This window comes from Salvelinus alpinus, chromosome 7, assembly GCF_045679555.1.
Source record: "Salvelinus alpinus chromosome 7, SLU_Salpinus.1, whole genome shotgun sequence".
NCBI classification, from domain to species: domain Eukaryota; kingdom Metazoa; phylum Chordata; class Actinopteri; order Salmoniformes; family Salmonidae; genus Salvelinus; species Salvelinus alpinus.
In genome coordinates this window covers 43963076-43989107 of record NC_092092.1, presented here as the reverse complement: position 1 = coordinate 43989107, position 26032 = coordinate 43963076, and the positions used below count along the sequence as shown (strand labels likewise).

Here is a 26032-nt window from a genome sequence, read left to right as displayed (position 1 = left end):
AGAATTTTTGTCTTCATCTGTTGTTGCCTAGTACAAGTCTTTTTGCTAGCTAGGGCCATCAGAGGCTGTATTGAAGCGGGAGTGGTTTCTCCTCTCCAAGACAATCAGCATTTAGTACCGGGAGGTGTGTTCTTCACCTTTGCATGGCAATTAAATTAGTATTAGTACTTCAGTCCCCCCTATTTTCTCAGTGGCAGCTGTGAGCGGCGGTCTTGTCAGAAAACTAAGACCGTCGCTGAAACAAAGAAGTTTCTGAGGGCAGTTGTTCTGCGGAGTTCTTCGACGAAAGGAAGGAGAGGAAGGCTCCACATCACTCTCTCACTTGAGTATTTTAGCTAGTTATTTTCAGATTATCTAATTTTGCAACAAAAAAATTACCCCCTTTTTCTCCCCAATTGGTAGTAGTTACTGTCTTGTCTCATCGCTGCAACTCCCGTACGGACTCGGGAGAGGCGAAGGTCGAGAGCCATGCGTTCCCCCGAAACGCAACTCAACCAATGTATATCCAACCCGGAAGCCAGCCGCACCAATGTGTCGGAGGAAACACTGTACACCTAGCGACCTGGTCAGCATGCACTGCGCCCGTCCCGCCACAGGAGTCGCTAGTGCGCGGTGAGACAAGGATATCCCTGCCGGCCAAACCCTCCCTCCCTTTTCTCTTTCTCCCTCTCTCACCTGTCAATCTCCTCATTTGAATTCCATGCTGTCACTGTCACTTGGCCACTCAAGCTTAACATTGTTGTCATCAATCGCCCACCAGGTGTCCTTAGAGAGTTCCACAATGAGCTTGACCCCTTGATTAGCTCAATTCCTGATGATGGCTCGCCGCTCTTCATACTTGCCGACTTCAACCTCCCGACGCCTGCCTTCGATTCCTTTCTTTCCAACTCTATCTTTCCCCTCCTTGCCTCTTTTCACCTCACCCTTTCCCAGTCCCCTCCCACTCACAAGGCAGGCAATACGCTTGACCTCATATTTACTAGAGGCTGTTCTCCTACTAATCTCACTGTAACCTCCCTCCAGGTCTCTGATCACTATTTTGTTTCCTTTTCTGTGTCGCTTTCCTCCAACCCTAGCCACTCACTCCCTACCCAGATGGTCATGCACCGTTGCAATCTTTGCTCTTTATCTCCCACTACTCCTTCCTCTTATATCCTATCATCTCTCCCTTCTCTCCCTAAATCCTTTTCCTTCCTGTCTTCTGATTCTGCCTCTTCGACCCTACTCTCCCCCCTTTACGTATCCTATGACTCGCACTGTCCCCTTTCTTCCCGGCCGGCTCAGCCCTCCCCTCCTGCTCTGTGGCTGAGGGACTCATTGTGAGTTTACAGAACAGGGCTGCGGGCAGTTGAGTGAAAATGGAGGAAAACGAAACTCCCGGAGAACCTATCATCCCTTCACTCCTTCCTCTCTACCTTATCTTCCTCTGTATCCACTGCTAAAGCCACTTTCTATCACTCTAACCCTAGGAAACTATTTTCCACCTTCTCCTCCCTCCTCCCTCCACCTTCAACCCCTCCTCCGTTTATGCGGATGACTTTATCTAGGACTTTGAAAAGAAGGTTGACAATATCCTCATTCACTCAGCCTATTGAGTCCACTTGTCCCACTCACACGGAACTCCCCGACGCCTTGACCTCTCTCCAGATGAAATCTTGCGACTAGTGACATCCGGCCGCCCGACAATCTGCCCGCTCGACCCCATTGCCTCCTCCCTTCTCCAGATCATCTCTGGAGACCTTGTCCCGTTCCTCACTTCCCTCATTAACTCGTCCTTGACCACTGGCGTCCCCTCTGACTTCAAAATTATCAGATTCACTCCCCTCCTCAAGAAACCAACTCGATTCCTCTGACGTCAGAAACTACAGACCGGTAACCCTTCTTTCTTTTCTTTTCAAAACCCTTGAGCGTGCTGTCTCTGACCAACTCTCTTGCTATATTTCTCAGAACGATTTTCTTGACCCTAACCAGTCAGGCTTCAAGTCAGGTCACTCAACCGAGCCTGCTCTTCTCTGTGTCACGGAGGCTATCTGCGCGGCCAAAGCTAACTCTCTCTCCTCTGTTCTCATCCTCCTAGATGTATCCGCTGCCTTCAACACTGTGAACCATCAGATCCTCCTCTCCACCCTCTCATGGCTGTACACTTGGATTGCATCCTACTTGGCAGGCCACTCCTACGAGATGACGTGGAGAGGATCTGTGTCTGCACCACGTACTGTCACTACTGCTGTCCCTGAGGGCTCGGTTCCAAGCCCTCTCCTCTCTAAGCCCTCTCCAAGTCACTCTGCTCCGTTATATCCTCACATGATCTCTCCTATCATTGCGATGCGGATGACACTCAACTACTTTTCTTCTTCCCCCGTTCTGACACCCAGGTGGCGACACGCATCTCTACGTGCCTGGCAGATATCTCAGCCTGAGTGTCGGCCCACCACCTCAAGCTCAACCTCGACAAGATGGAGCTCCTCTTCCTCCTTGGGAAGGCTTGCCCACTCCAAGACCTCTCCATCACGGTTGACAACTCCATGGCACCCCCCTCCCATAGTTCAAAGAACCTTGGCGTGACCCTGGACAACACCCTGCTGTTATCTGCAAACATCAAAGCAGTAACTCGCTCTTGCAAGTTCATTCTCTTCAACATCCATAGAGTACGACCCTACCATACACAGGAAGCGGCGCAGGTTCTAATCCAGGCACTTGTCATCCAGAACGCCACAGCCTGCCTGGTGTTCCACCTTTCCAAGTTCTCCCATGTTACCCCGCTCCTCCGCACACTGGCTTCCAGTGAAAGCTCGCAAGACCATGGTACTTGCCTAAGGAGCAACAAGAGGTACTGCTTCTCCCTACCTTCAGGCTTTGCTCCAACTCTAAACCCCAACCAGAGCACTCCATTCTGACACCTCTGGTATCTTGGCCCTCCCAACCCTACACCCGAAAAATCATAATCCTGAACTAACACTCGCACTTGACTCCCCCCCCCCCCCCCCCCTTACTAGCTCTGACCTTACTGATCTCTACTTTATGGAGGAAAAATGTACCACTGTGACTGAGATATGTGGTTGTCCCACTTAGTTATCTTAACTTGAAACAGCGAATTCTGAGAGTGTGAATAATGCGACAAAGATGTGCTTTTAATACAATAAGTAGGCTACACATACAAAGCAGAAATATGACTGTTTACAAATAATCTGCGGGACAACAAAAACAATTTTCATCCCAAAAATTGTATTTCTGACCGCCCGCTCCCAACCGCAGCATGAAATATTCCGAATGCGCTGCAATGATCTCTGTCCGGACCCGCATTCTCTCGATTACGAGGCAACTGTTTTAGCTGTGCCACCAATCAGTCATAGCGGTTAAGGAAAAATACGAGTTGACATGACCACCATTGTCATCTATTTCTTGTTACGATGGATGTAGCTATGAATATAAACGATAATCCTCATAGCCTACATGTTTCATTTCTTCGTAAAAGCACATTGTGTGTATGAAACGGCAAGCAAAAACGTTGAAACTGGTCATGTGCCATGTGCCTTATTGCCTTTTGAATTTTGTGTAACATCAGTCAGTAGTCTAGTCAAGGAAGCATCATGCAGATTATATTGGTACACTCCAAAAACCAATACCATCGCCAAATACCTTGAGTTGGTACCACCCAGCACATCTAGAAGGAAGTGTAGGTATTTCATACCGAACCCCTCCTTTTAGATGATGTCGAGGCTCTCTCTACATCACGATTTCAATGGTAGAGTTGAACCGCTAGGGGCAAAAAGAGGTCGATTTATTTAGTACTATAAAACCAACATACAATCACTTTTGCAACGAACTGTCAAAATGAAGACTAGAATTGACGTGTTTCACTATAACTAAGCCTAAAACATCTGTTTTTCGAATATTTTTCTTCTTCTTCGTGAAAGTTACTATTTAAAGGTGGTTTCAATGCTGTGAAAAACACTTGTACTGCACTAGAGTACAAACATCGATATTCCCAAAATGTAGCATGTATTTATTTATAGTAGGACTCTTATTTTTAGAAAAAATCATCCGGGATCGTGCTGCCAGCATAATATCCCGCTGCCAAGAGAACGGTAATGGAAACTGCATAGTACAACAGACATACATGAGAGAATGTTCCTACTTGTCCTCCGATATTTTTTTTGTAAGATAATCAATTGAAATATAAACTTTAAAAAAGGGTGGGGCATATCAGTATAAACTATGTTAAACTGATGAATTAATGTTTGCATAACTCAAAAATTCCATACATCCTAATAGGATCTCTCCCCTATTTTCCTTCATTTGAACCTTCTGGGTAGGCTGGAGCGGCTGGACCAGTAAAATACTTGTAATTTTTCTAAAATTGGTGGCATTTTCATAAAAGCCAGTAGCCATTCCACCGAATGCTAAACTTTATACTAGGAGGATTATGACATATCAAGGGGGAAACAGATGAAAAAATAGTGAAAATATTTTATATCAGTGAAAAAATTGTTATAGGCACACAGAAAAAATGTAATAGATTGTAGTAGAGGTGAATGCAAATCTACTATTGTAGTGCCCTGATCATTGTCATGAAATTGTTATATTACCAGTCTTGTTGAAACGTTTTTGAAAATGTCTGACTGTAGCCAAACCATTTTGATTGATAGCCTTCGCCTGTTGTGATTGAGTTTATAGCGTTATGATCATAGGCCTAAACTATAATATAGCTTCTGATCCCAATTGCTGCTACTTCTTCAGATCAAGCGTGACATAAATATTGGTCACACGTATGTATGTTTGTCTGTTTCTGTTTTCATTTGGGAGGTAACTGTTACACAAAAGCCTTATTATTATCTCAAGCAGAGAGAAGAGGCATCGCATTATTCCACTTTTACAGCTCCCCTGTGCGACTGGCTCCCCCGTGCGCACGTAAACCAATGGGATGACGAGAGGCGCAGTTTAAAAAGGAAGCCGCGAAGACATTTCCGCTTATCCAAAACAAAACAAACGGGCAAGCCTAACGATACCGGACAAGAGAACGGTAAGCTGCACTCATATGACCACTAGCCAGCAAACGGCGAGTAATTGACACTAAGTTTGCACATTATTAGCAATGTAAATATCTTGCTATCGCTTTTGAATGACAAAAGCCATCCCTGCTAACTAGCAGCGGGATAACGTTACAAGCCTCCCTGGAGTAAAAAGGCTGCTAACTAGTCATGCCTTCCACCAACCAAACCGAAGATGATCGAACTTGGACGCTGTCCTCACTAACGTTACTCTCGGGTTGTCATAAACCTCAAGCGTATTTTGATTCCCTGATAGTTGATAATGACTAGCCTAGGTAGCAAATTATCTGAAATGTCTGATTAGCTAGCTAACACGGTTTTACTAATTACCACTTGCCCAAACAGGAAATGGCTTCAATCATCTTCACTGAGAGAAATGCAACCCTCCATACACCTGCTCTGAAGATGCGCCAGCGGTTGCAATCTGTTCCAGGTACTCTGCCCTACTTACAATTGTCAATTATTTACCTTCGTTTACGTCTGCTTTGATAGAACTGTCTGTATGCTTCATAACCAAGGCTACATTGGGTGTTTTAACCATCATGAGAACAAATGCACTTCTGTTACCATCTGAGACAGTAAAATGTAAACGATTGTCCCTGATTGTTATCAATAGTGTATACTTTGCTCAACCTATTTACCACTTAAAATATATGCTTACAGAGAACCTCTTGAAGACCCCTGTGACTGGAAAGAAGTTTCATACTCCTTTACAGTCTGGTCGCAAGGCTTTGGGAGCAGTGAACAAGATAACATCAATGCCAGCTGTAAATGGACAAGAGAAGAACAAACTCCTTGAGACACAGGTCATAAGCTCACAATTTGACAAATTGTTTTTGCCAGGTGGTGTGCCTAGATCTGTATAGTAATCATGATTTTTCTCTCTTCAGGAAACAAAAGTTAAAACCCTCCCTCAGACCAAAGTAGAAGAATACCCAGATATTGAGAGGTTTATCCCCTATGACCCACTTGGTAAGTAAACTCTGGTGTTATACCCTTTGATATCCTGCCACCTTTCTGATAACTACCCACTAACTTTTTTAATTCTTTGTGGTTCTAGAGTTTGAGAACTATGTCATCCCAGAGGATGTGGTTTGCCTGAGTCATCTTGTGCTGCCTGGACTGGTACGTCTCCCAGAAATGCAATATCTGCCTGAAGAGGACTTTGAAGTGCTTGAGACATACACATGTTTTTCTCCGTTGAAGAACCTACCTTGCTCAGGTTCGTTTCAGGATTTGGGGTTCAATTAAATAAATTGTCAGTTTGTCATTTCAGTTTCTTTTATTTTCCTCAGACAATTGTGCTACAGAATTGGATGCATTCCTTCAAACTATCAACAAGCTGACCATTGACCTGCCCCCAGAGATGGATGAATGCTGAGTCTATAGCTTTGTACAGTTTTTCACCTGTTCATCTTTTCTTATCAATAAAGTTTGTTTATGAAATCCTGAATAGTGTTACTGATTTTGAATTTCATGTGTTGCATTGGCTGCTGCAAATCTGACACTTGCAAGATCATGCGGAAGTCTGACAAGTATTTTTGTCAACATTGCGTACCTATTCAAGGCATATCATTTAGGATATGTGTGAGCAGTACTGTCAGGAATTCTTTACCTGGTCCAAGACTTGTCTGTGCTGCTGTTTTGCGAACTATGGTCATTGTGATGCCCCAATGACAATGAGTTGGCAAGACTGCAGGAACAGAACTGGGGCCAGCCTAAGGGATTTCATGTAGACTACACTATTAACAGGAGTTACTGTTAGGTGTGGACTATACCAAGTACATGATCTAGCATAACAATCTATGTAAAGCGTTGTACAAGATCTTCAGTTTCTTGGCAATTTGTCGCATGGAATAGTCTTAATTTCTCAGAACAAGAATACTGACGCATTTCAGAAGAAAGGTCTTCGTTTCTGGCCATGAGCCTGTAATCAAACCCACATGCTGTGATGGTTGATAATGGGCCTCTGTACAACGATCTAGATAATCCATTTAAAATCAGCTGTTTCCAGCAACAATAGTAATTTCCTACACTGTCTACTCAATTATGTATTTTTATAAACAAATGTGCTTTTTCAAAACCAAGAATTTAAGTGACCACAAACTTTTGAATGGTAGTGTATATTGTGCATATACATGGTACTTTAATATAAAGCAGTCACTACAATACCAAACACAAGCTATTTAATCCTAACCCTCAGCCCATCCCACCTATCACCATAGACCATCTTTTGGTTTCCATGTGCTATGTATTTTTCAATTGTGCTGTGATATACCATTTTTTAACCTTACAATCATATAGTATCCCCAGATTGTGAGCTAAAGATAAACCTTTCCTACGAGTATGTTGACCGACTATGGCTTTCCAAATCGCCCAACACTGCTATTTGTAACCTTTATTTCAATCCTGAACCTGTGACCAGAAACAAGCTACATAGGGGCAATACCAGAATAAATGATCTATTGATTGTCTCTGCAGCAAAATCTACAGAGATGAGATTGTTGTATGCCCCATATACAGTTGAAGTCAGAAGTTTACATACACCTTAGCCAAATACGTTTTTCACAATTCCTGACATTTAATCCTAGTAAATATTCCCTGTCTTAGGTCAGTTAGGATCACCACTTTATTTTAAGAATGTGAAATGTCAGAATAATAGAATGATTTATTTCAGCTTTTTTTCTTTCATCACATTCCCAGTGGGTCAGAAGTTTACATACACATATTTAGTAGCATTGCCTTTAAATTGTTTAACTTGAGTCAAACATTTTGGGTAGCCTTCCACAAGCTTCCCACAATAAATCGGGTGAATTTTGGCCCACTGCTCCAGACAGAGCTGGTGTAACTGAGTCAGGTTTGTAGGCCTCCTTGCTCGCACACGCTTTTTCAGTTCTGCCCATAAATGTTATATGGGATTGAGGTCAGGGCTTTGTGATGGCCACTCCAATACATGGACTTTGTTGTCCATAAGCCATTTTGCCACATCTTTGGAAGTATGCTTGGGGTCATTGTCCATTTGGAAGACCCATTTGCAACCAAGCTTTAACTTCCTGACTGATGTCTTGAGATGTTGCTTAAATATATCCACATAATTTTCCTCCCTCATGATGCCATCTATTTTGTGAAGTGCACCAGTCTCTCCTGCAGCAAAGCACCACCACAACATGATGCTGCCACCCCCGTGCTTCACGGTTGGGATGGTGTTCTTTGGCTTGCAAGCCTCCCCCTTTTTCCTCCAAACATAACGATGGTCATTATGGCCGAACAGTTCTATTTTTGTTTCATCAGACCAGAGGACATTTCTCCAAAAAGTATGATCTTTGTCCCCATGTACAGTTGCAAACCGTAGTCTGGCTTTTTTTATGGCCATTTTGGAGCAGTGTCTTCTTCCTTGCTGAGTGGCTTTTCAGGTTATGTCGATATAGGACTCGTTTTACTGTGGATATAGATACTTTTGTACCTGTTTCCTCTAGCATCTTCACAAGGTCCTTTGCTGTTGTTCTGGAATTGATTTGCACTTTTCGCACCAAAGACCATTCATCTCTAGGAGACAGAACGTGTCTCCTTCCTGAGCGGTATGACGGCTGCGTGGTCCCATGGTGTTTATACTTGCGACCTATTGTTTGTACAGATGAACGTGGTACCTTCAGGCATTTGGAAATTGCTCCCAAGGATGGACCAGACTTGTGGAGGTCTACAATAATTTTTCTGAGGTCTTGGCAGATTTTTTTTTATTTTCCCATGATGTCAAGCAAAGAGGCACTGCGTTTGAAGGTAGGCCTTGAAATACATCCACAGGTACACCTCCAATTGACTCAAATGATGTAAATTAGCCTATCAGAAACTTCTAAAGCCATGACATAATTTTCGGGGATTTTCCACGTTGTTTAAAGGCACAGTCAATTTAGTGTATGTACACTTCTGACCCACTGGAATTGTGATACAATGAATTATAAGTGAAATAATCTATAAACAATTGTTGGAAAAATGACTTGTGTCATGCACAAAGTAGATGTCCTAACCGACTTGCCAAAACTATAGTTTGTTAACAAGAAATTTGTGGAGTGGTTGAAAAACGAGTTATAATGACTCCAACCTAAGTTTATGTAAACTTCCTACTTCAACTGTAAGTCAAGCAACGTGTATAACAGTACCATCAGTAAGACGACAGCATACAACTCTGCGACACATTTCCAACCCTTACAGGGTGGATGTGCATTGGAGTTTGGATCTGAACCAACTAATAATAATGGATAAGAGACCTACCTGTACGGCTAACTATGCTTCGGCACGAAGATCAAGGTAGCAGAGCCAGCCAGAGGTGTGAGACCAGCAGTAACGCATCGCAGAGGCTGTACGTGGAGCACTCGAGAGAGACTCGCTCGCCATGCGTAACACTTGAAAGACTTACTATTGAACAACTCGTCCGGTGGATTTATGTTCTGTTGTCAAGATGTTCCAATGCGTATTTAAGGGAAGTTGATGGGATGTTTGGGCTCTGAACCCCATGCAGCACGCACGGATGGTGTCTGTTGTAGATGGAAACTATGAAATAATTTGAAGGGCAACGCCGCAGAGGAGATGGAGCGTCTTAGCACTTGGGACGATGCGCACGGTAGGGTGCGTCTGCAAAACCCAAATAACATTGCGTGCAGTGCCACGCTAGTACCCAAGTCAGAATTAAGTGATGAGAGACGATCCAGTCTACTTTGATCGGACTCTGAGGAATGGCAGATGGCGCGGGTCATCTAAAAAGTAATTGTTTTAGACTTTTCATTAAATAAAACTTTTATTGAAGGCATGCACAAGTGTGCTCCTTGATCAACAGGGTTTCTACACCAAAAATGAGTTATGCAGATTTTGTATAAGCTTTCGCGAAACCCTAATTTTTACACTTTCTGCAGGTCGTGTAAGCAAGTGCTACAGAACTATAGAGACGTTAGATAAGGCCCGAGGCGGTGTGGTATATGTCCAATATATTATGGCTAAGGGCTGTTGTAAATCAGGACACAAAGAGGAGCGCCTGGATACAGCCCTTAGCCATAGTATATTGTCAATACACTGTATACCATAAAATCCAGAGGAGCTCTATTTCTACTATAAACTGGTTAACAATGTAATTAGACAACTAGTCATTAAAAAAATATGTTCTGATATAACACAGCTTTCAGGCTCGAACTAACCAGTTTTTAATTAAAACACACAAACCGTCATGAAAAAGGCACAATGCCTCTTCCCCCAGGAGGCTGAAAAGATTTGGAATGGGCCCTCAAAGTTCTACAGCTGCACCACTGAGAGCATCTTGACTATCGCCAATTGATATGGCACCTCCTTGGCATCCTACCGCAAGGCACTCAAGTATAGTGCATGCGGCCCAGTACATTACTGGGGCCAAGCTGTCACAGGCAGTGTCAGAGGAAGGACCTAAAAATAGTCAGACTTCACCTACCCATGTCAGACTGTTCTCTCTACCGCACAGAAAACAGTACTGATGCACCAAATCTGGACCCAAACAACTTCTACTCAAGCCATAAGACCGCTAAATAGTTAACCAATTAGCTACCAGAACCACTTGCACAAACTTTTGACAAATCATACACTGCTCATCTATTCGGTTTAGTCACTTTACACCCACCTAAAATGTACACAGCTACCTCAATTACCTTGTATTCCCACAAATCGACTTAGTACCCTGAGTATCCAGCGAAGGTGTCGTTACTCATTGTGTATTTATGCCTTGCGTTATTTCTCTGCATTGTTAGGAAGGACCCATAAATATTTCACCATTAGTCTATACCGGCTTACAGATCATGCAACAAATGACATTTGATGATGCATACAAAATGAACAATTGCTCTAAAGGTGGTATGGTCATTTGGTAGGATTATAAAAAAACAGAACACCAATCTTCACCTCTATCACACGTTGGTTCCTTAGGATTGAACATTAACACGTCGGCCCATTCCCAATTGGACTTTAGATTGGGCTTCCAATATCGTTTCCAGGAAGTCTGAGTCACTGATCAACGCATCATTTGTCTCACTAGTGCAGAAAAGTATTGCACCATTTCCTCCCCCTCCACTCCCACTGGTGGAGCAGAGTAAGGGGACCATCCAACCCTCTCACAAGGTCATACATCTTTTACCAGCTTACATTTAGGTTTATGCCAAGTAAAAATACTAAAGTAAATCTGAATCCTCAACTAATTACACTGACAGGGTGACTAGTTAGTAATTTTGTCAATTCCCAGTGACCCTTACTTGAGTGTGATGCCTTCCCATAATCAAATGTAGAATGTTGCGCTGTCAACCCTGTCATTAAGTAGGCAACACCAGTATGATACATGGCTGGCAAACTTTGGGGATAAGAGACACTTACTTGCACTGGAAGCATTTAAAAAGCATTTCCAGAGTAAAGGACAAATTGAGTTTAGACAAACCCAACCACATCTCGCAAATCTTTTATTGTTAAACACGCGCATAACCAGAGTATTTGTACAAAAAGACTGCCGTTCAAGATAGCGTTGCTTCCTCTCCAGGTTCTAGCAGGTGGTGGCCTTGGCAGGTGAAGATGCTGGAGATCTGAAGACCTGTATATTTACAAGCCCAGCTTCGTCCTCCTCCAGTGTCTCCTCTTGGAGTTGTACCTGGAACACAGTGAAACCAGGAATAACTCAGACTGATAATACAACACAAGCAATCTCCGTGTTGGCATTAGATTGAAATCCATTCAAGGGCCATAGTACACCGTTTGTATTTAGGCTTGTTTAGTTGTAAACACCATATTGTTTCTTTACAATTTGTCTGAGCAGATGCATAAATCCAATTAAAGTCATTTCAGAAGACCAGAGAATACTGATAAATTGCATTTGACTGGTAAAACATATGAACCAAATGCTGTTTATTCCATATGCTCAAAAGCAAAGAAATGAGGCACAGCAGGAATAAGCCCCAAAATGGCCAAAAGACATTCAAACATACTATTTGATAGGAACATCATTAGCTCAGTCAGTGCGCTAGATTAACTTTTCCCACTGGCTGCACTGTTGCTACCAACTTTCAGTTGATGACACCAGCACGTGATTTGGGCACACCAATTATGGGGCAATAAAGACTTGACCAGTGTCCCATAATGTACCTGCATTCCATGGAACCAGGCTAATAATGACTAGACATCTTTTAAAAGTAACATGCCTTTGCAGGGCTTGACTTTTAAAAGTTACATTTGCCAGTGGCAACACCGGGCCAGTACCAACTGAAAGCTACTGGCGCCAAATGAAAAGAACACTGGCCTGGGAAAGCGGCCGATAATTTAAAATTCTCTTTATACTTGCGGGCAGAGCAAGTAACGTATAACAACCTACCCTCCATACACATTCTAACAATCTCTAAAAAGGGTGTTATTGCTAGTGATTTTGAACAGTCAATCTAGTTGTAAGGCCCTATTAATATATAAAAATGTATTCAGGTTTTATATTTTGGTAAATTCTGTTTAGGTTCCTTTTCAAAAGTTGCAAAACTACAAAAATGTGATGCTCAAAGTCCACAACGCTTAAACCACATCAGAAGAGCACTTTTGAGGTCTGAACAAAATATTAAAGGAGAGTAGTTGCCCTCTCCAACTACCCACCTCTTGCCCATATTGTTTTTAGTAACTTTTTTGCACATCTATCACTCCAGTGTTAATTTCCTAAATTGTAATTACTTCGCTACTATGGTCCATTTATTGCCTTAACTCCTTACTCCATTTGCACACACTGTATACAGATTTTCTACCGTGTTATTGACTGTTCGTTTGTTTATCCCATGTGTAACTCTGTCGTTGTCGTCGCACTGTTTTACTTTATCTTGGCCAGGTCGCAGTTGTAAATGATAACGTGTTCTCAACTGGCCCACCTGGTTAAATAAAGGTGAGAAAAATTGTGAGCCTAGCAAGAGATCGTTGTGTTTGTACAGTACAAAAACACTACTAGCCAATGTCAGCTACATGTGATGGCAGAGTTAGCGAAACAATTGTCCAGCGATTGAAACAAATCATGATATCATTCTGACAGGTAGGCTTACTTTGCAGTCAATTTAAATTGGTTAGTTTTTTTTTGGGGGGGGGGGGGCCTATAGAAATGTATTCAAACAGCACGTGACTGAATTGCAGTTTACAAATAATCAACCAAGACTTTGAACCAAACTTTGTATACCTGGCCTGCATACATTGTTGCATACCCACTGCTGTTTGAATAATATATTTTAAATTGCAAATTGTGAACAAAAGTTGGAGTCGAACTGTAACTCAAGTCAAACGGTCGCAGCTTTGAGCCCTGTCAGGCAACTATGATGCTGTAGTCTTAATTGCACTGTCAATACTAAAGAGAATCCCCATCACAGGTGATGTGACAGTGTGAACTCCAAAGCAGAATGTTACTCTCAGCAGGATTAATGACAGCACACCCACTGATTGGAGTACTGTAATTGCAGACCTGCTTTAGATGGTCAGAGCATCCATTCAGCACTAGTTAACATTAGACCATTTTATGCGTTGTACAGGATAGCGGGATGCTAGGAATGTAGCTACACACATACCTGATCTTGTTGCCAGTCTTCATTCTGATCCACTGTGGGATGGGCCTGTTCTGCTTCTGCTTCTTGGCGAGAAAGCGCTTGATCCTGAAAGTCTTGTGGGACGACTGAAATTAAGAGGATGGGGCTGTGTTAGTTAACTAGGGTAACATACATCACATGCAAACCTACATTCCTTTCATGGCATACTACACTTACGTTAGGTAAACCTGCCAACTAACTCGTTGCACTTCAGTTACAGCTAGATTACTATAGGCAGACAAGTCTGTTGAAGGCAGGAAGTATACTTCTGGAAGTCAAGTAAATTTGATGGACAACCCGGCCACACGCTACTAAAACGTTACTTTTTAGGAATTCAATACTGGTACTGAAGACAATATAACGGCTTTCGGTGTTGCGATTAAAAACACTTTCTGCAAATGTAATGAACAATAATGCATTTCACTCATTTAGACCAGGATGTTATAAGATTTTAACTTACCATTTTGTCCGCAGTCCTTACACCACAATGGCGGAGGCCGAAGAGAAAGAAGGAGGGGAAGCGTTGGTGATGTAGGCAACCCCAACCAATCAAAGTGTAGCAAAGTCTTGCACTACGCGCACACAGCGTCATCGAGTGGACCACTCCAGCATTGCATCAACATGACGCTTCTGTACCACTTGTAAAAAGTATTAGTGATTGGTTCTCTCAAATTATATTTACAGTAGTTTGTCATAAAAACCAATCTGGAGTGTTGAATAAATACCATACACAACTTAGAACAATATTTTCTTTATTGCGCTCATTTGTAACTCTTGTTTAGCAAGTCTACATCAATCATGAAAAATGAAGGTATATATACTTATTCCAATTAGAATGTTGTTACCATACTGTAGCATTGTTTATGTATGAAGATGTATATGAGTACGACGGAGAAGGCCTAAACTTAATAGCCACCCATTAGGGGTTGCTTGCAGTCTCAAGTCAAGGCATAGCTCACAGTTATGTATTTATAAATTAAATGGCTTTTTAATTCCCCTGAATTGTTGAATGGGTGAAATAACATAGCTTAATATTGTTTGTTTTTTACCTTCACAGAGTATTGAGGACTTGTTGGGGAAATAGAAAACAAACTTATAAATGTAACTATAAACCTAAAATATGTCTAGTTTTTGAAAGAAGCAACAGGATATAGTCTCCTACACTGTTTCTAAATTAAATAACATATTGCATGTGATATTTTTTTAAACGTATGAACAACTAATGAGGGTGAAAGCCTATTCAATATAAGAACTGTGCTTCGCAACTGTGTAGCAGACTGTACCAAAACTGTAGTAAGGTCACTTTAAATTCATGTGGTCCTAGAGCGTTGGCTTTTTCTCATTTTGCCCTATTTTATCTTACCTTTATTTAACTAGGCAAGTCAGTTATGAACAAATTCTTATTTTCAATGACGGCCAGTTAACAGTGGGTTAACTGCTTTGTTCAGGGGCAGAACGACAGATTTTTACCTTGTCAGCTCGGGGATTCGATCTTGCAACCTTTCGGTTAAAAGGCCAACGCTCTGACCACTAGGCTACCTGCCACCCCATAGCCAAACTCCTGCAAACATTAAAGCGCCGACTTTCCCTTGCTTTTCTCCATAAACAAAACTAAAAGTGGGGCACCTTCAGGCCCTGAGGGGAGACACCATGGTCACATCCCTTCCTCTGGTTGGGAGTGGGAGGACGGGATGTGGCTCTGCAGAAGCACTACTGCAGCAGCCTCTCTGGCACCAGTTTGCTTGGCTCAGAGCAGATTCCTCTCAATCGTTTAATCATTCTTTATTTGTGGTCATTTTTTTTTATCCTTCAACTCCCTTCTCTTGGTCTCGCGCCTCAGCATGAGTTTCTCCTCCTCGGTTCCTGGCACCTGGCTGGTATAGCTGAATGGCAGGCCGATCCTGATGCACAAGGGAACGAAATAAAAAATACAACAAAACTATTAAGGAATGTGATCAGATCAACATAGGAAATCAGGAGAAAAGGGAACAAATGTAATAGAATATCCCGATTAACCCAAGGAATTGATTGATTAGGAAAAATGCATATTTGACTATATACCAAGAAAGACTGAAGTTACTACCTTGTTTCTTAAACAATCTCTTTTAGCTTTCTCCTCCCTCAGGGTTTCTTCTGACTTTTTAGGCTTATCAGTATGGCTTGCAGAATCCCCGGCATTCTCGCTCCTTCTCTTTTCCCAGACACGATCCCTTTTCTCCCTTTTCTCTTCTTCCTCTCGCTTTCTGTAGGAGTTCTCTCCATCGTGCCTTTCCCTCCTCCTTCGTCGATCCTCGTCTAGTCGTCTGATGCGCTCCTTCTCTTTCTGCCGCCGCTCCCTCTCCTTGTCTCGTTCGCGGTTTCTGTCCCTTTCTACGTCACGCTCTCTGAAGTCTTTGTGTCCATTTCCATCAGCTCTGAATGACAAGAACATGTTCATGAATACAATGTAAGCCTTTATGTTAAAGACCTGTAACATCTCTAAGAGATTAATGGTGATGACCACTCACTTCCGTGATACCCTGTCCTCCCTGGTTTCGAAGTTTCGGCGTTTCGTCATATCAGGACACCCTGGAGCTCTGTCGTCTTTCATCTTGTCCTTCTCAGGTTTCTTTAACTTCTCCACATCATCTCCTCTGTCTGGATTTCTCAAGAGCTGAACGGAGACAGAAAACAGATAAACATGAAAAGAGCAGTCTGTTATTCATCGGGATCACCTGTATCATACAGTCAAGTAGTTTAACAGAATTTCTTCTCCTTTCCATACCTTGATTTTTGGCACCTCCTTCGCTTGGTCTTTATCATTCTCTGAAGGTTTGTCTCCTTTCTTGAACTTCTCTGGTTCTTTGCGCTTTCTCCTGTCCTCCTCCCTCCACTTCCGACGTTCCTCGTCCCTCAGGCGCTTACGTTCGAGTTCTCGTCTCCTCCTTTCCTCTTTCTTTTCCTCACGGATTCTCTGACCATCAGCAGACAAAAGCCATATGAATAGTCTATCCAGCCTCATATATCATGCAAGAACACAGCTAAAATATATAATTATTTCCTACAGAAAACACATACCTGTTTGTTCTTTAAGAAGTCCAAAAGGGGAGTCATTTTCTTCGCTGGGGGGGGGTAAAATCATGCCTCATCCATTACTGAAATATCTCTTTCACAGGGAACACTACTTGATTTCCCATTGACACGCATCTAGTGTTTCAACTGGCTTTGACGTCAACCAAATGTTACTAGAAAATATGTTTACATACCTACTAGTTCCTTTGTTTTAGCCTCTATTTCCTCCAGTAGAGTCTCAGGGGTGGATGTAAACTTTTCATCGTCGCCATTATAAATCTCCAGGAATTTCTTGTAGTCAGCATCTAAAAGAACAAAGTGTCTCAGTGGGACGTTCGAGCTAGAGGATCTAAATGGTGTGCAATTGCAACCAACCATAAAATACCTCATGTAACATTTTCACCTTCATCTATTGTTCCACTTTTAGCATCCTTTTTCTTACTCCTTCTTTTGGCAATCTTTTGAAAAGGAGCAAATTCAACAATGGCTGGATACTCCTGCCCTGTTAAACAAAATAAGCCACAGCATTAACACACAAGGCAATCAGAAGCTGCTGCAATAGCCTAGGCTAATATTGCGTGGTTGTTCTTATTTCTAAGCTATTAGTGCTTTGAGGTCAGTTCGGTTCAATTGTTTTAAAGAATAACAATTTTCCATTTTGATAAACATTAAGACATTAAATGCATTTTAAAATCAATTATTTTAAATTGAAGTTCCAAAGACAATTGTCTCTGTCATTGTCTGAACCGGGGGGAAAAACAGGCGCAATGGATTATGGTCATTGTATTAAATTACCGCATTTCTGCGCTGAGCTAGGTTGAATATTTGCTTGATGAAAACTACAACTCCCTTCCGCCCAGTGTCCCAAATAGTTTGATAATTTATCTCATGAATTATTTGACTTCTCTAGAGAAACGCTACGTTGGGCTCACAAAAAAAAATAACGGAATTAAAGTAATTTAACAGGCGTCAGTCAATTAGATGTTTAATAACCATGGAAAAATTCAATGTTGGTTAATCGCTCAGCACTTATTAGATGTCAATAGTTTATTGAAATTAAATGTATCACACCTCCATTATCAACGAACACATATCCATCAAACCGGTCTCTGAAAAGTACAATATCTTCCGGAATCTTGAAGTTGATGTATGCTCTGGCGAAGACATGGGGGTACATGCTGTATAGAAGAAAAACTAAGTAAGTAACCAGGGTACCAAATATGTGATTCTGACTGACAATCGTTCATCAGACGATACGCACCTGCTGTCATTGGAGAAAAATTCTAAGTAATCCACTTCTGGAAGTGGCTGCAATTGCTCCTCCAGTTCCTCCTTGGTTATGCTTGGAGGCAGACGTCGGATAATGATCTGTGGCGCTCAAATGTTAATTTACCAAGATAATATCCAAGCCAGATAGTTAAAATAGCAGATTCAGCCTCTAAGCGTTGGTTAACGGTAACTAACGTTAGCTAGTTTAGCGGCTATAACAGGTTCATTAACTTTAACAGATATCTCTCTTCAATAGGCAACATTCAAAAGATAACTAGACAACTAAATTCAAATACAGGCTAATTACACCTGATCTACTAGATAGCCAGCAATACAGGAGTAGCTTGCCAGATTAAATCCGTGTAGCTAGCCATTTTGGTTTAGCTAGCCAACTACAAATGCTGGCGTAACGTTACCTTCGTCATTACTTCTTTCTTCTCCTGCTTTGGCTTCTCCGTTTTTTCAATGTTTTCGCATTTTATCTCCATCATTTTCTCCCTCTGACGAGTATTTTCCTTGCCGTCTTTCATATCTATGCCATAAACTTGAAGCAATCTGCAGACCTGTATAAACTTTTTTTAATTGCTTGATTGCTAACTTGCTGCTAGCTAGTTCCTTCTATCGGTCAACAACAAAAACTGCTTGTTGATTGGCTGCTAGGAGACTCGGGGAGAGACGTTCTGCGACACTTGAAAGTGTGTTGCGTCAGTGATGGTGTGGGGTGGTGTCCACTAGTTACCACAGCCACAAAGTCAAAATTGGCTATACCAAATGTAAAAATGTATGAAAACTAAAATTAGCTTATTTGTCTTAACCTTATGCCTAACCTTAAATTATCATTGTTGTTAAAGTTAGGTTTAAAATCTAAATTTAAGAAGAGGGGGTCGATAGGCAACACTGTGGTTTACTTTGGCCACAAATATTTACATATAATGTAAGACAGTGGATGCAAAGTACCAAGTAAATAACAGCAGTGTAGGTGCAAGTACACTGAACAATAATATGAACGCAACATGCAACAGTTTCATATAACAAAAATCTGTCAATTGAAATAAATTTATGTAGCCCAACTCTATGGATTTCACATGACTGGGAATACAGATATGCATATGTTGGTCACAGATACCTTAAAAAAAAAAAGGATGTGGATCAGAAAACCAGTCAGTATATGGTGTGACCACCATTTGCCTCATGCAACTTGACACATTTCCTTCGCATAGAGTTGATCAGGCTGTTGGTTGAGGCCTGTAGCATGTTGTCCCACTCCTCTTCAATGGCTGTGCAAAGTTGCTGGATATTAACAGTAACAAACTGGAACATGTCGATCCAGAGCATCCCAAACAAGGAAGAACTGGGACATTTTCAGATTCCAGGAATTGTGTACAGATCCTTGTGACATGGGCCCATGCATTATCATGCTGAAGCACGAGGTGATGGAGGCGGATGAATGGCATGACAATGGGCCTCAGGATCTCCTCACGATATCTCTGTGTATTCAAATTGCCGGCGATAAAATGCAATTGTGTTTGTTATCCGTAGCTTATGCCTGCCCATACCATAACCCCACCGCCACCATGGGGCACTCTGTTCACAACGTTGAAATCAACAAACCGCTCGCCCACACAACGCCATCTCCCCAGTACAGTTGAAACTGGGATTCATCCATGAAGAGCACCCTTCTCCAGCGTGCCAGTGACCATCGAAGGTGAGCATTTGCCCACTGAAGTCAATTGTGACGCCGAACTGCAGTCAGGTCAAGACCCTGGTGAGGGCAATGAGCACGCAGATAAGCTTCCCTGAGGCGGCTTCTGGCAGTTTGCACAGAAATTCTTCATTGTGCAAAACCACAGTCTCATCAGCTGTCCGGGAGGCTGATCTCAGACAATCCTGCAGGTGAAAAAGCCAGATGTGGAGATCCTAGGCTGGCATGGTTACACATGGTCTGCTGTTGTTAAGCCTGTTGGACGTACTGTCAAATTCTCGAAAACGATGTTGGAGGTGGCTTATGGTAGAGAAATGAACATTAAATTCTGGCAACAGCTCTGGTGGACATTCCTGCCAATTCTACGCTCCCTCAAAACGTGACACATCTGTGGCATTGTGTTGTGTGACAAAACTGCACATTTTAGAGTCGCCTTTTATTGCCCAATAACCTTTTTGTGCATATGGAAAATGTATGCAATATTTACTTAAGCTCATGAAACCAACACTTTATATGTTGGGTTTACATTTTTGTTCAATATATGTGACTAGCTATGTAATTTATTGGAAAAGTATTATATTCTGTATGTACTGCACTGACACTTCAATGCCGTAGGATGGCGCTGTGATATAAAATCAAAAAACAGCTTCAAGTTCCGGAAATGAACGAATGACCGTGAACATTTTGGTAGCCTTTCTTAGCAGTTAGCAAAATAAACGGGCGTATTTGGCCTCCAGACACTCAGGTAAAACTATTTGACAAATAAACGTAGTTGTCACTTGCTTCACCCACATTGCAATTATGTGGTACGAAATTCTTCCCGGTCTTGGCGTCATGACTGCTTGTCTCATCCTTCCTGGGGTTTTCACTGCACAGATCCACAAATTGACCAACGGGGGGAAGGTGAGAGAATGTTGCTTACCAATGTTATGAATGAATGCAGTAGCTAGCTAAATATTCATTTTTAAACTGGTTGAAGTTATACCATTAACTAGTTTTGTATACTAGTAGTAAATTAGCTGCGTTAACACTTATTATCCTTAACCTTTGCTTAGGAAAAGAGAATCGCCAGGGTTCCATACCAGTGGTATCTGATGGAGAGAGACAGACGAGTGTCAGGAGTGGATTTGTACTACAAATCGAAGGTAAATAGCTAAGCGATTAATTCAAACGTCAATGCAGTAATTTAGTACTGTAACGTTATTACAATTGACCAGCAGTCAGCCATTGCTTAGGCCTAACTAACTATTTCTTCTTTACAGGGACTTGAGAACATCCACTAATTCCAGATCTCACCTATGAATGGAATTCTAATCTGTCCTAATTTGTTGTACATTAATAAAGTTCTGTATTGTCTGAATTAATCATTTTCTTTGTCTAGTTACTACTCATTATGTTGAAAACCTGACGAAAAAACAAATTGGGTTTACAGTTCGGTGTATTCAATAGGCAATTGTAACTTATCTATTACTCCTAAGGAATTACTCCTATTCACTGATATTTATAACATGTTATGTCTGTCTGAACCAATGATGTGTATATACAGTACCAGTCAAAAGTTTGGACACCTACTCATTGGACACCTACTCATCCTACTCAAGGGTTTTTATTTTTCCTATTTTCTACATTGTAAAGTCTAAATATATTTAAGTAAGTAGCCACCCTTTGCCTTGATGACAGCTTCGCACACTTTTGGGATTGTCATGAGGTAGTCACCTGGAATGCTTTTCCAACAGTCTTGAAGGAGTTCCCACATATGCTGAGCACTTGTTGGCTGCTTTTCCTTCACTCTGCGGTCCAACCCATCCCATAAGGTGAATATGGAGGCCAGGTCATCTAATGCAGCACTCCATCACTCTCCTTCTTGGTCAAATAGCCCTTACACAGCCTGGAAGTGTGTTTTGGGTAATTGAAAAACAAATGACAGTCCCACTAAGTGCAAACCAGATGGGATGGCGTATCGCTGCAGAATGCTGTGGTAGCCATGCTGGTTAAGTGTGCCTTGGAATTCTAAATAAATCACTGACAGTGTCACCATCACAGAAACATCACACCTCCTCCATGCTTCACGGTGGGAACTACACATGCTGAGATCATCCGTTCACCTGCTCGGCGTCTCACAAAGACACAGCGGTTGGAACCAAACATCTCAAATTTGGACTCATCAGACCAAATTACAGATTTCCACCGTTCTAATGTCCATTGCTCGTGTTTCTTGGCCCAAGCAAGTCACTTCTTATTGGTGTCTTTTAGAAGTGGTTTCTTTGCAGCAATTCGACCATGAAGTCCTGATTCACGCAGTCTCCTGATTCACGCAGTCTCCAACAGTTGATGTTGAGATTTGTCTGTTACTTGAACTCTGTGAAGCATTTATTTGGGCTGCAACCTGAGGTGCAGTTAATTGCCGATTTCTGAGGCTGGTAACTCTTATGAACTTATCCTCTGCAGCAGACTCTGGGTCTTCCTTTCCTGTGGCAGTCCTCATGAGAGCCAGTTTCATCATAGCGCTTGATGGTTTTTACGACTGCACATTTTTTACATTTTCTGGATTGACTGACCTTCATGTCTTGAAGTAATGATGGACTGTCATTTCTCTTTGCTTATTTGAGCTGTTCTTGCCATAATATGGACTTGGTCTTTTACCAAATAGGGCTATATTCTGTATACTAACCCTACCTTGTCACAACACAACTGATTAGCTCAAACACATTAAGAAGGAAAGAAATTCCACAAATGAACTTTTAAGAAGGGACACCTGTTAATTGAAATGCATTCCAGGTGACTAGCTCATGAAACTGATTGAGAGAATGCCAAGAGTGTGCAAAGCTGTCATCAAGGCAAAGGGTGGCTACTTTGAAGAATCTCAAATGTACAATATATTTAGATTTGTTTAACACTTTTTTGGTTATTACATTATTGAGACGCATCCCATGCAAAAATTATGATATCTCTAGCAGACAAATTTTGATGGGGATTTTTTTTTTTATGCTAGGTAAGTGTAGTCATACTACCTTTTTATAAGCACAATATATTTACAGCATAAAATGTTTTGTCTTTTTAACATGAAAACACTCATCGATTTTCAGTTGATAAATGTATCTGCACTCAAGATGGGAAACTTTTGTGCGATGTCCAAATGTAACCTACATGTGGAGAAATTAGTAGTTTTTGGATTAGTACCCCGGGAATGATCTAACAGCGGACATAAGGAGATACCAAACGTTGGGTTACAGATGTAACCGTAGTTCTCTGCATAGAGTAACGGATCGCCAAACGACCTATGGGAACTCGTTTTCCTTCACACAATGTGATTTGACATGCTTAATATCAAAGATGTTTACTGTCTATTACTAAACTCGAACCCTGTGGAGGTGGAGGAACAATATGAAAGCTTGGCGACCATTACTCTACTCAGAGAACCAAGGTTACATCCATAACCCAAATTTCTCTTTCATTTCGTAATGGTTTGCCAAACAACCTATGGGAGAGGCTGTACCAAAGGGGTTGTTCGGACAACAGAGTGGATAACTCACCATTTAACTTAATCCAGGTGACCCCCTGGGACCGCCTTGTATCCAAAAATGAGGCTGTCTGCGCTATTTTAAGGTCCTTACTACTGATTAGTGTCTGTTTCAGGTACATAGGAGTCAAATTAAGAATACTGGAAGAGATGGAGACTGGCACACTGACGAAAAAATGTATAAACCCAAAACTGAGGCTTGAATGCAAAATAAAGATGTTTTTAAAACGTAGTGCATAAATGAAAGGTGAAAACAAAACACAAACGTTTCATCATCAGTGTAAATCGTAGCCACACACCCCTGGCTTCTAGTTAATTGCATATGTCAGATGATCAAGCATGAAATCGTCAGAAAATGATTGAATCAGTACATACAGTATATACAGAAGCGGACAGAGAAATATCATCAATTATTGCTTTTACATTTACCATGTGAACATTTCCTCAGGATAAATAACGCAGGATTGTAAGAGTAGTGAGCTAGAGATACCACTAGATGGGTGTATCTTACACCAATAAAAGGCAATATACTAGTTACAGAAAACACTTCAATACCAATTCTTCATTCATCCCTGATGGGTGGAGAGTTTTTAAACAGAACATCCACCTACATTCTGTCAGGAGAAAACGAAGTTCAAGATTACCACACCTACGTGAACGTTGTATCTGCTGTATAACACAGAAGGACATGGAGGAGATGGGGTGACCGGCATCTGAGAAATTACGTGCAATAGGGGATTTAGGGTCATTTCTCCTAACAGCACTCTTGTGTTCTATAATATGTGTTCTTAGCTGTCTACTGGTTTTGCCCATGTATTGCTTATTCCAAGGACTAGAGATAAGGTATATGACGTTAGAAGAGCTGCATGTGAGGAACTGTTTGATAGTGTATTGTATGCCAGTGGCAGAGCTGTTGAATACGCTCACTTTTTTTACAGGAATCCCTCCATGCCACACAACTACGGCAGCAGGGGTAGAAGCCCGTCACAACATCCAGTCTTCCATCATTTTTTCCCAGAGAGACATTTAGTGTCAGTCCGAACAATGAAGTCCCTGACATTCCTGGCCCTGTCGTGTGAAAAGAGAGGAGGGTCAGAGAAAATATTTTGGCGAGAAGGATCAGCCATGAGCACATTCCAATGTTTCTAAATCTCTCCCTTGAGGTCATCACTCAAATGAGAATATGTAGTGGTACAGACACATTAATGGTTTTTCTTACTTTTATTCCTTCTGGTTGAGGTCTAATCAATGGTACACTTTCTTGCAATATGATTTTTTAATAAACATCTTTATTTTGCATTCATGCCTCAGTTTTGGATTTATTCCTTTTTTCGACAGTGCGGGTCTCCATCTCTTCCAACCTCCTTGTATCCACCACAGGATGCAACATAATATAATTAGCCAACAGGGTAGCACAGAATTTAAACTGTGTTATACTACCGTATTCACAAGCAAGCTGAAAGCTAGAACTTACAACATGAGGCTTCAATTGGGTTCAACAGCACCAAGAGTGGAAGGCCACTGTAAAAATTGTTGTGCGTAGCCTTGTGTTAGAGTGCGTAACACCAATTTGTTGGCCGTTGACCTTTTCCAGCTGGAAAAGTGGTGCTCAAGGAAATGGTGTTGCTTTAGAGAGTCGGTCCCATTAGGGTCGAGTCTCTGTGTGCTGGCGTGTAGAGGGGATGCGGCCTGCATATGGTGCGCCTCTGCCTCTTGGGCAATGCTGCACTCCACCTGTTCCAGTAGGGTTGAGAGTGTCTGTTCCTCCACTCCTGAGCAGGTGCAGCGTGAGTCTGAGCCTGGTTTCTTGGCATCCCAGTTGGGGCCCTGGGACAAAAGTAATGGTTTGCTGGCTGATGCAATGAGGCGCTGAAGCTCCATCTGTGTTTCTCTGTCCTCATTAGACACTTGGAGGACGTGGGCCGCTGCTGGGCCCAATGTCTGACTAGGTGATATGGGTACACCTAGGAGTGGAAACTTCTCTTTGTCAGGGAGCTTGGACTGCGCTAACCATAGGTGGCGCTGTGCAAAACAGTGTTTCCAAAGATTTCGCAACCATCTAAGCATTGCCCAGAAGTCATTGGATGAGCGGGTCTGTAACTGCAGACAGTTATTTCATGGTCTCAGCATCATCATTTGCGTAGAGGTGTTCCTGCAGCTCTATGTGATAGAAGGCCAGAATCGCTGCTGAATTGCTAAGCCTAGTGGCTGAAGCAGTGCTGTAATGTGTCCTGCGCAGGAAGAAATCTGCATCCTTTGTTAGGCAACTCTTGGTCTGAACTTTGATGGTGAGAAGAATGGAAGCAAATTATTAGTCCATACGGGGGAAATGGCCAAAACCATTCTCATCTGCACCATGAACTGTATCTGACCGAGAGCATATGCTTGGCATGGCAGGAGTTCTGTCATTTGACGTGCTCCAAGTGTCTTTGAACAATGGGGTGGATGTTTCAGTCTTTTAAGAACTGAATTAATGAAACTTGTATGTGGATGCCATGGCAATAGGTGCATGTTCCACGTTGAGGTTCCTGCTTTCCCTCTCAAAGATTTCAGACAAAAATATTTTCTGGTTGACCGTCACTGCCGGGCCAGTAGTCTGTGATACCATAGCATCATCATCATCAGAGTGCTCATAGACCGTGTCATAAGAGTGGGAGGCTCTTGTGGACAGTACGTCAGTGTCATCCAATTCAACAACCACGCTCCGTTCAGAGGTAGGAGTTGGGTTTGGTACTGGCGGGGGAAGCCTGGCCAGGATGTGCTCGAGGGAAGACTCAATGGATGCCATACGACTGTCCAGTGACTTAATCGCCTTGTGCATCTCAGTGTGTCGAGATTTGTG

At 42.1% G+C, this 26032-nt stretch overlaps 4 protein-coding genes and 1 non-coding gene across 5 annotated transcripts; 2 read left to right on the top strand and 3 right to left on the bottom strand.

Moving 5' to 3' along the window:
- The first annotated feature begins 4893 nt into the window (after positions 1–4893).
- pttg1 (PTTG1 regulator of sister chromatid separation, securin) lies at positions 4894–6504 on the top strand. Its single transcript, XM_071408750.1, has 6 exons — positions 4894–5023; positions 5397–5484; positions 5715–5857; positions 5942–6023; positions 6112–6273; positions 6347–6504. The coding sequence occupies exons 2-6, from the start codon at positions 5400–5402 to the stop codon at positions 6430–6432; spliced, it is 558 nt and encodes a 185-aa protein (XP_071264851.1). The 5' UTR covers positions 4894–5023; positions 5397–5399; the 3' UTR covers positions 6433–6504.
- A 4998-nt stretch (positions 6505–11502) lies between these two features.
- Positions 11503–14266, bottom strand: LOC139580183 (large ribosomal subunit protein eL39-like). The gene is made up of 3 exons (XM_071408749.1): positions 14109–14266; positions 13631–13734; positions 11503–11700 (listed from the first exon to the last, which is right to left on the bottom strand). The coding sequence occupies exons 1-3, from the start codon at positions 14238–14240 to the stop codon at positions 11652–11654; spliced, it is 285 nt and encodes a 94-aa protein (XP_071264850.1). The 5' UTR covers positions 14241–14266; the 3' UTR covers positions 11503–11651.
- On the bottom strand, positions 13403–13534 carry LOC139581979 (small nucleolar RNA SNORA69). Its single transcript, XR_011676306.1, has one exon. It is a non-coding gene; the product is annotated as a small nucleolar RNA SNORA69 (small nucleolar RNA).
- A 117-nt stretch (positions 14267–14383) lies between the features above and the next one.
- Positions 14384–18657, bottom strand: LOC139580182 (regulator of nonsense transcripts 3B-like). The gene is made up of 10 exons (XM_071408748.1): positions 18385–18657; positions 17961–18067; positions 17771–17877; positions 17103–17201; positions 16894–17004; positions 16706–16749; positions 16413–16601; positions 16156–16301; positions 15732–16062; positions 14384–15549 (listed from the first exon to the last, which is right to left on the bottom strand). The coding sequence occupies exons 1-10, from the start codon at positions 18496–18498 to the stop codon at positions 15451–15453; spliced, it is 1347 nt and encodes a 448-aa protein (XP_071264849.1). The 5' UTR covers positions 18499–18657; the 3' UTR covers positions 14384–15450.
- Positions 18658–20314: 1657 nt separating this feature from the next.
- Positions 20315–21034, top strand: LOC139580181 (NADH dehydrogenase [ubiquinone] 1 alpha subcomplex subunit 1-like). Its single transcript, XM_071408746.1, has 3 exons — positions 20315–20573; positions 20726–20815; positions 20933–21034. Exons 1-3 carry the CDS (start codon positions 20472–20474, stop codon positions 20951–20953), a joined length of 213 nt encoding a protein of 70 aa, XP_071264847.1. The 5' UTR covers positions 20315–20471; the 3' UTR covers positions 20954–21034.
- Positions 21035–26032: the final 4998 nt, after the last annotated feature.

What these genes read in the sequence shown, in the direction of transcription:
- LOC139580182 (XM_071408748.1), bottom strand. Translation starts at nt 18,498, where the DNA reads ATGAAAGACGGCAAGGAAAATACTCGTCAGAGGGAGAAAATGATGGAG. An exon ending in TGTGTTCGTTGATAATGGAG is followed by an intron (nt 17,202 to 17,770) that starts GTGTGATACATT and finishes TTTGTTTAACAG; the next exon opens with GGCAGGAGTATCCAGCCATT. An exon ending in AGGAGGTGCCAAAAATCAAG is followed by an intron (nt 16,302 to 16,412) that starts GTATGGAAAGGA and finishes GTCTCCGTTCAG; the next exon opens with CTCTTGAGAAATCCAGACAG.
- LOC139580181 (XM_071408746.1), top strand. Translation starts at nt 20,472, where the DNA reads ATGTGGTACGAAATTCTTCCCGGTCTTGGCGTCATGACTGCTTGTCTC. An exon ending in AATTGACCAACGGGGGGAAG is followed by an intron (nt 20,574 to 20,725) that starts GTGAGAGAATGT and finishes ACCTTTGCTTAG; the next exon opens with GAAAAGAGAATCGCCAGGGT. An exon ending in ATTTGTACTACAAATCGAAG is followed by an intron (nt 20,816 to 20,932) that starts GTAAATAGCTAA and finishes TCTTCTTTACAG; the next exon opens with GGACTTGAGAACATCCACTA.
- pttg1 (XM_071408750.1), top strand. Translation starts at nt 5,400, where the DNA reads ATGGCTTCAATCATCTTCACTGAGAGAAATGCAACCCTCCATACACCT. An exon ending in ACAAACTCCTTGAGACACAG is followed by an intron (nt 5,858 to 5,941) that starts GTCATAAGCTCA and finishes TTCTCTCTTCAG; the next exon opens with GAAACAAAAGTTAAAACCCT. An exon ending in TATCCCCTATGACCCACTTG is followed by an intron (nt 6,024 to 6,111) that starts GTAAGTAAACTC and finishes TTGTGGTTCTAG; the next exon opens with AGTTTGAGAACTATGTCATC.
- LOC139580183 (XM_071408749.1), bottom strand. Translation starts at nt 14,240, where the DNA reads ATGACGCTGTGTGCGCGTAGTGCAAGACTTTGCTACACTTTGATTGGT. An exon ending in TAAGGACTGCGGACAAAATG is followed by an intron (nt 13,735 to 14,108) that starts GTAAGTTAAAAT and finishes TCTTAATTTCAG; the next exon opens with TCGTCCCACAAGACTTTCAG. An exon ending in AAGACTGGCAACAAGATCAG is followed by an intron (nt 11,701 to 13,630) that starts GTATGTGTGTAG and finishes ACTGTGTTCCAG; the next exon opens with GTACAACTCCAAGAGGAGAC.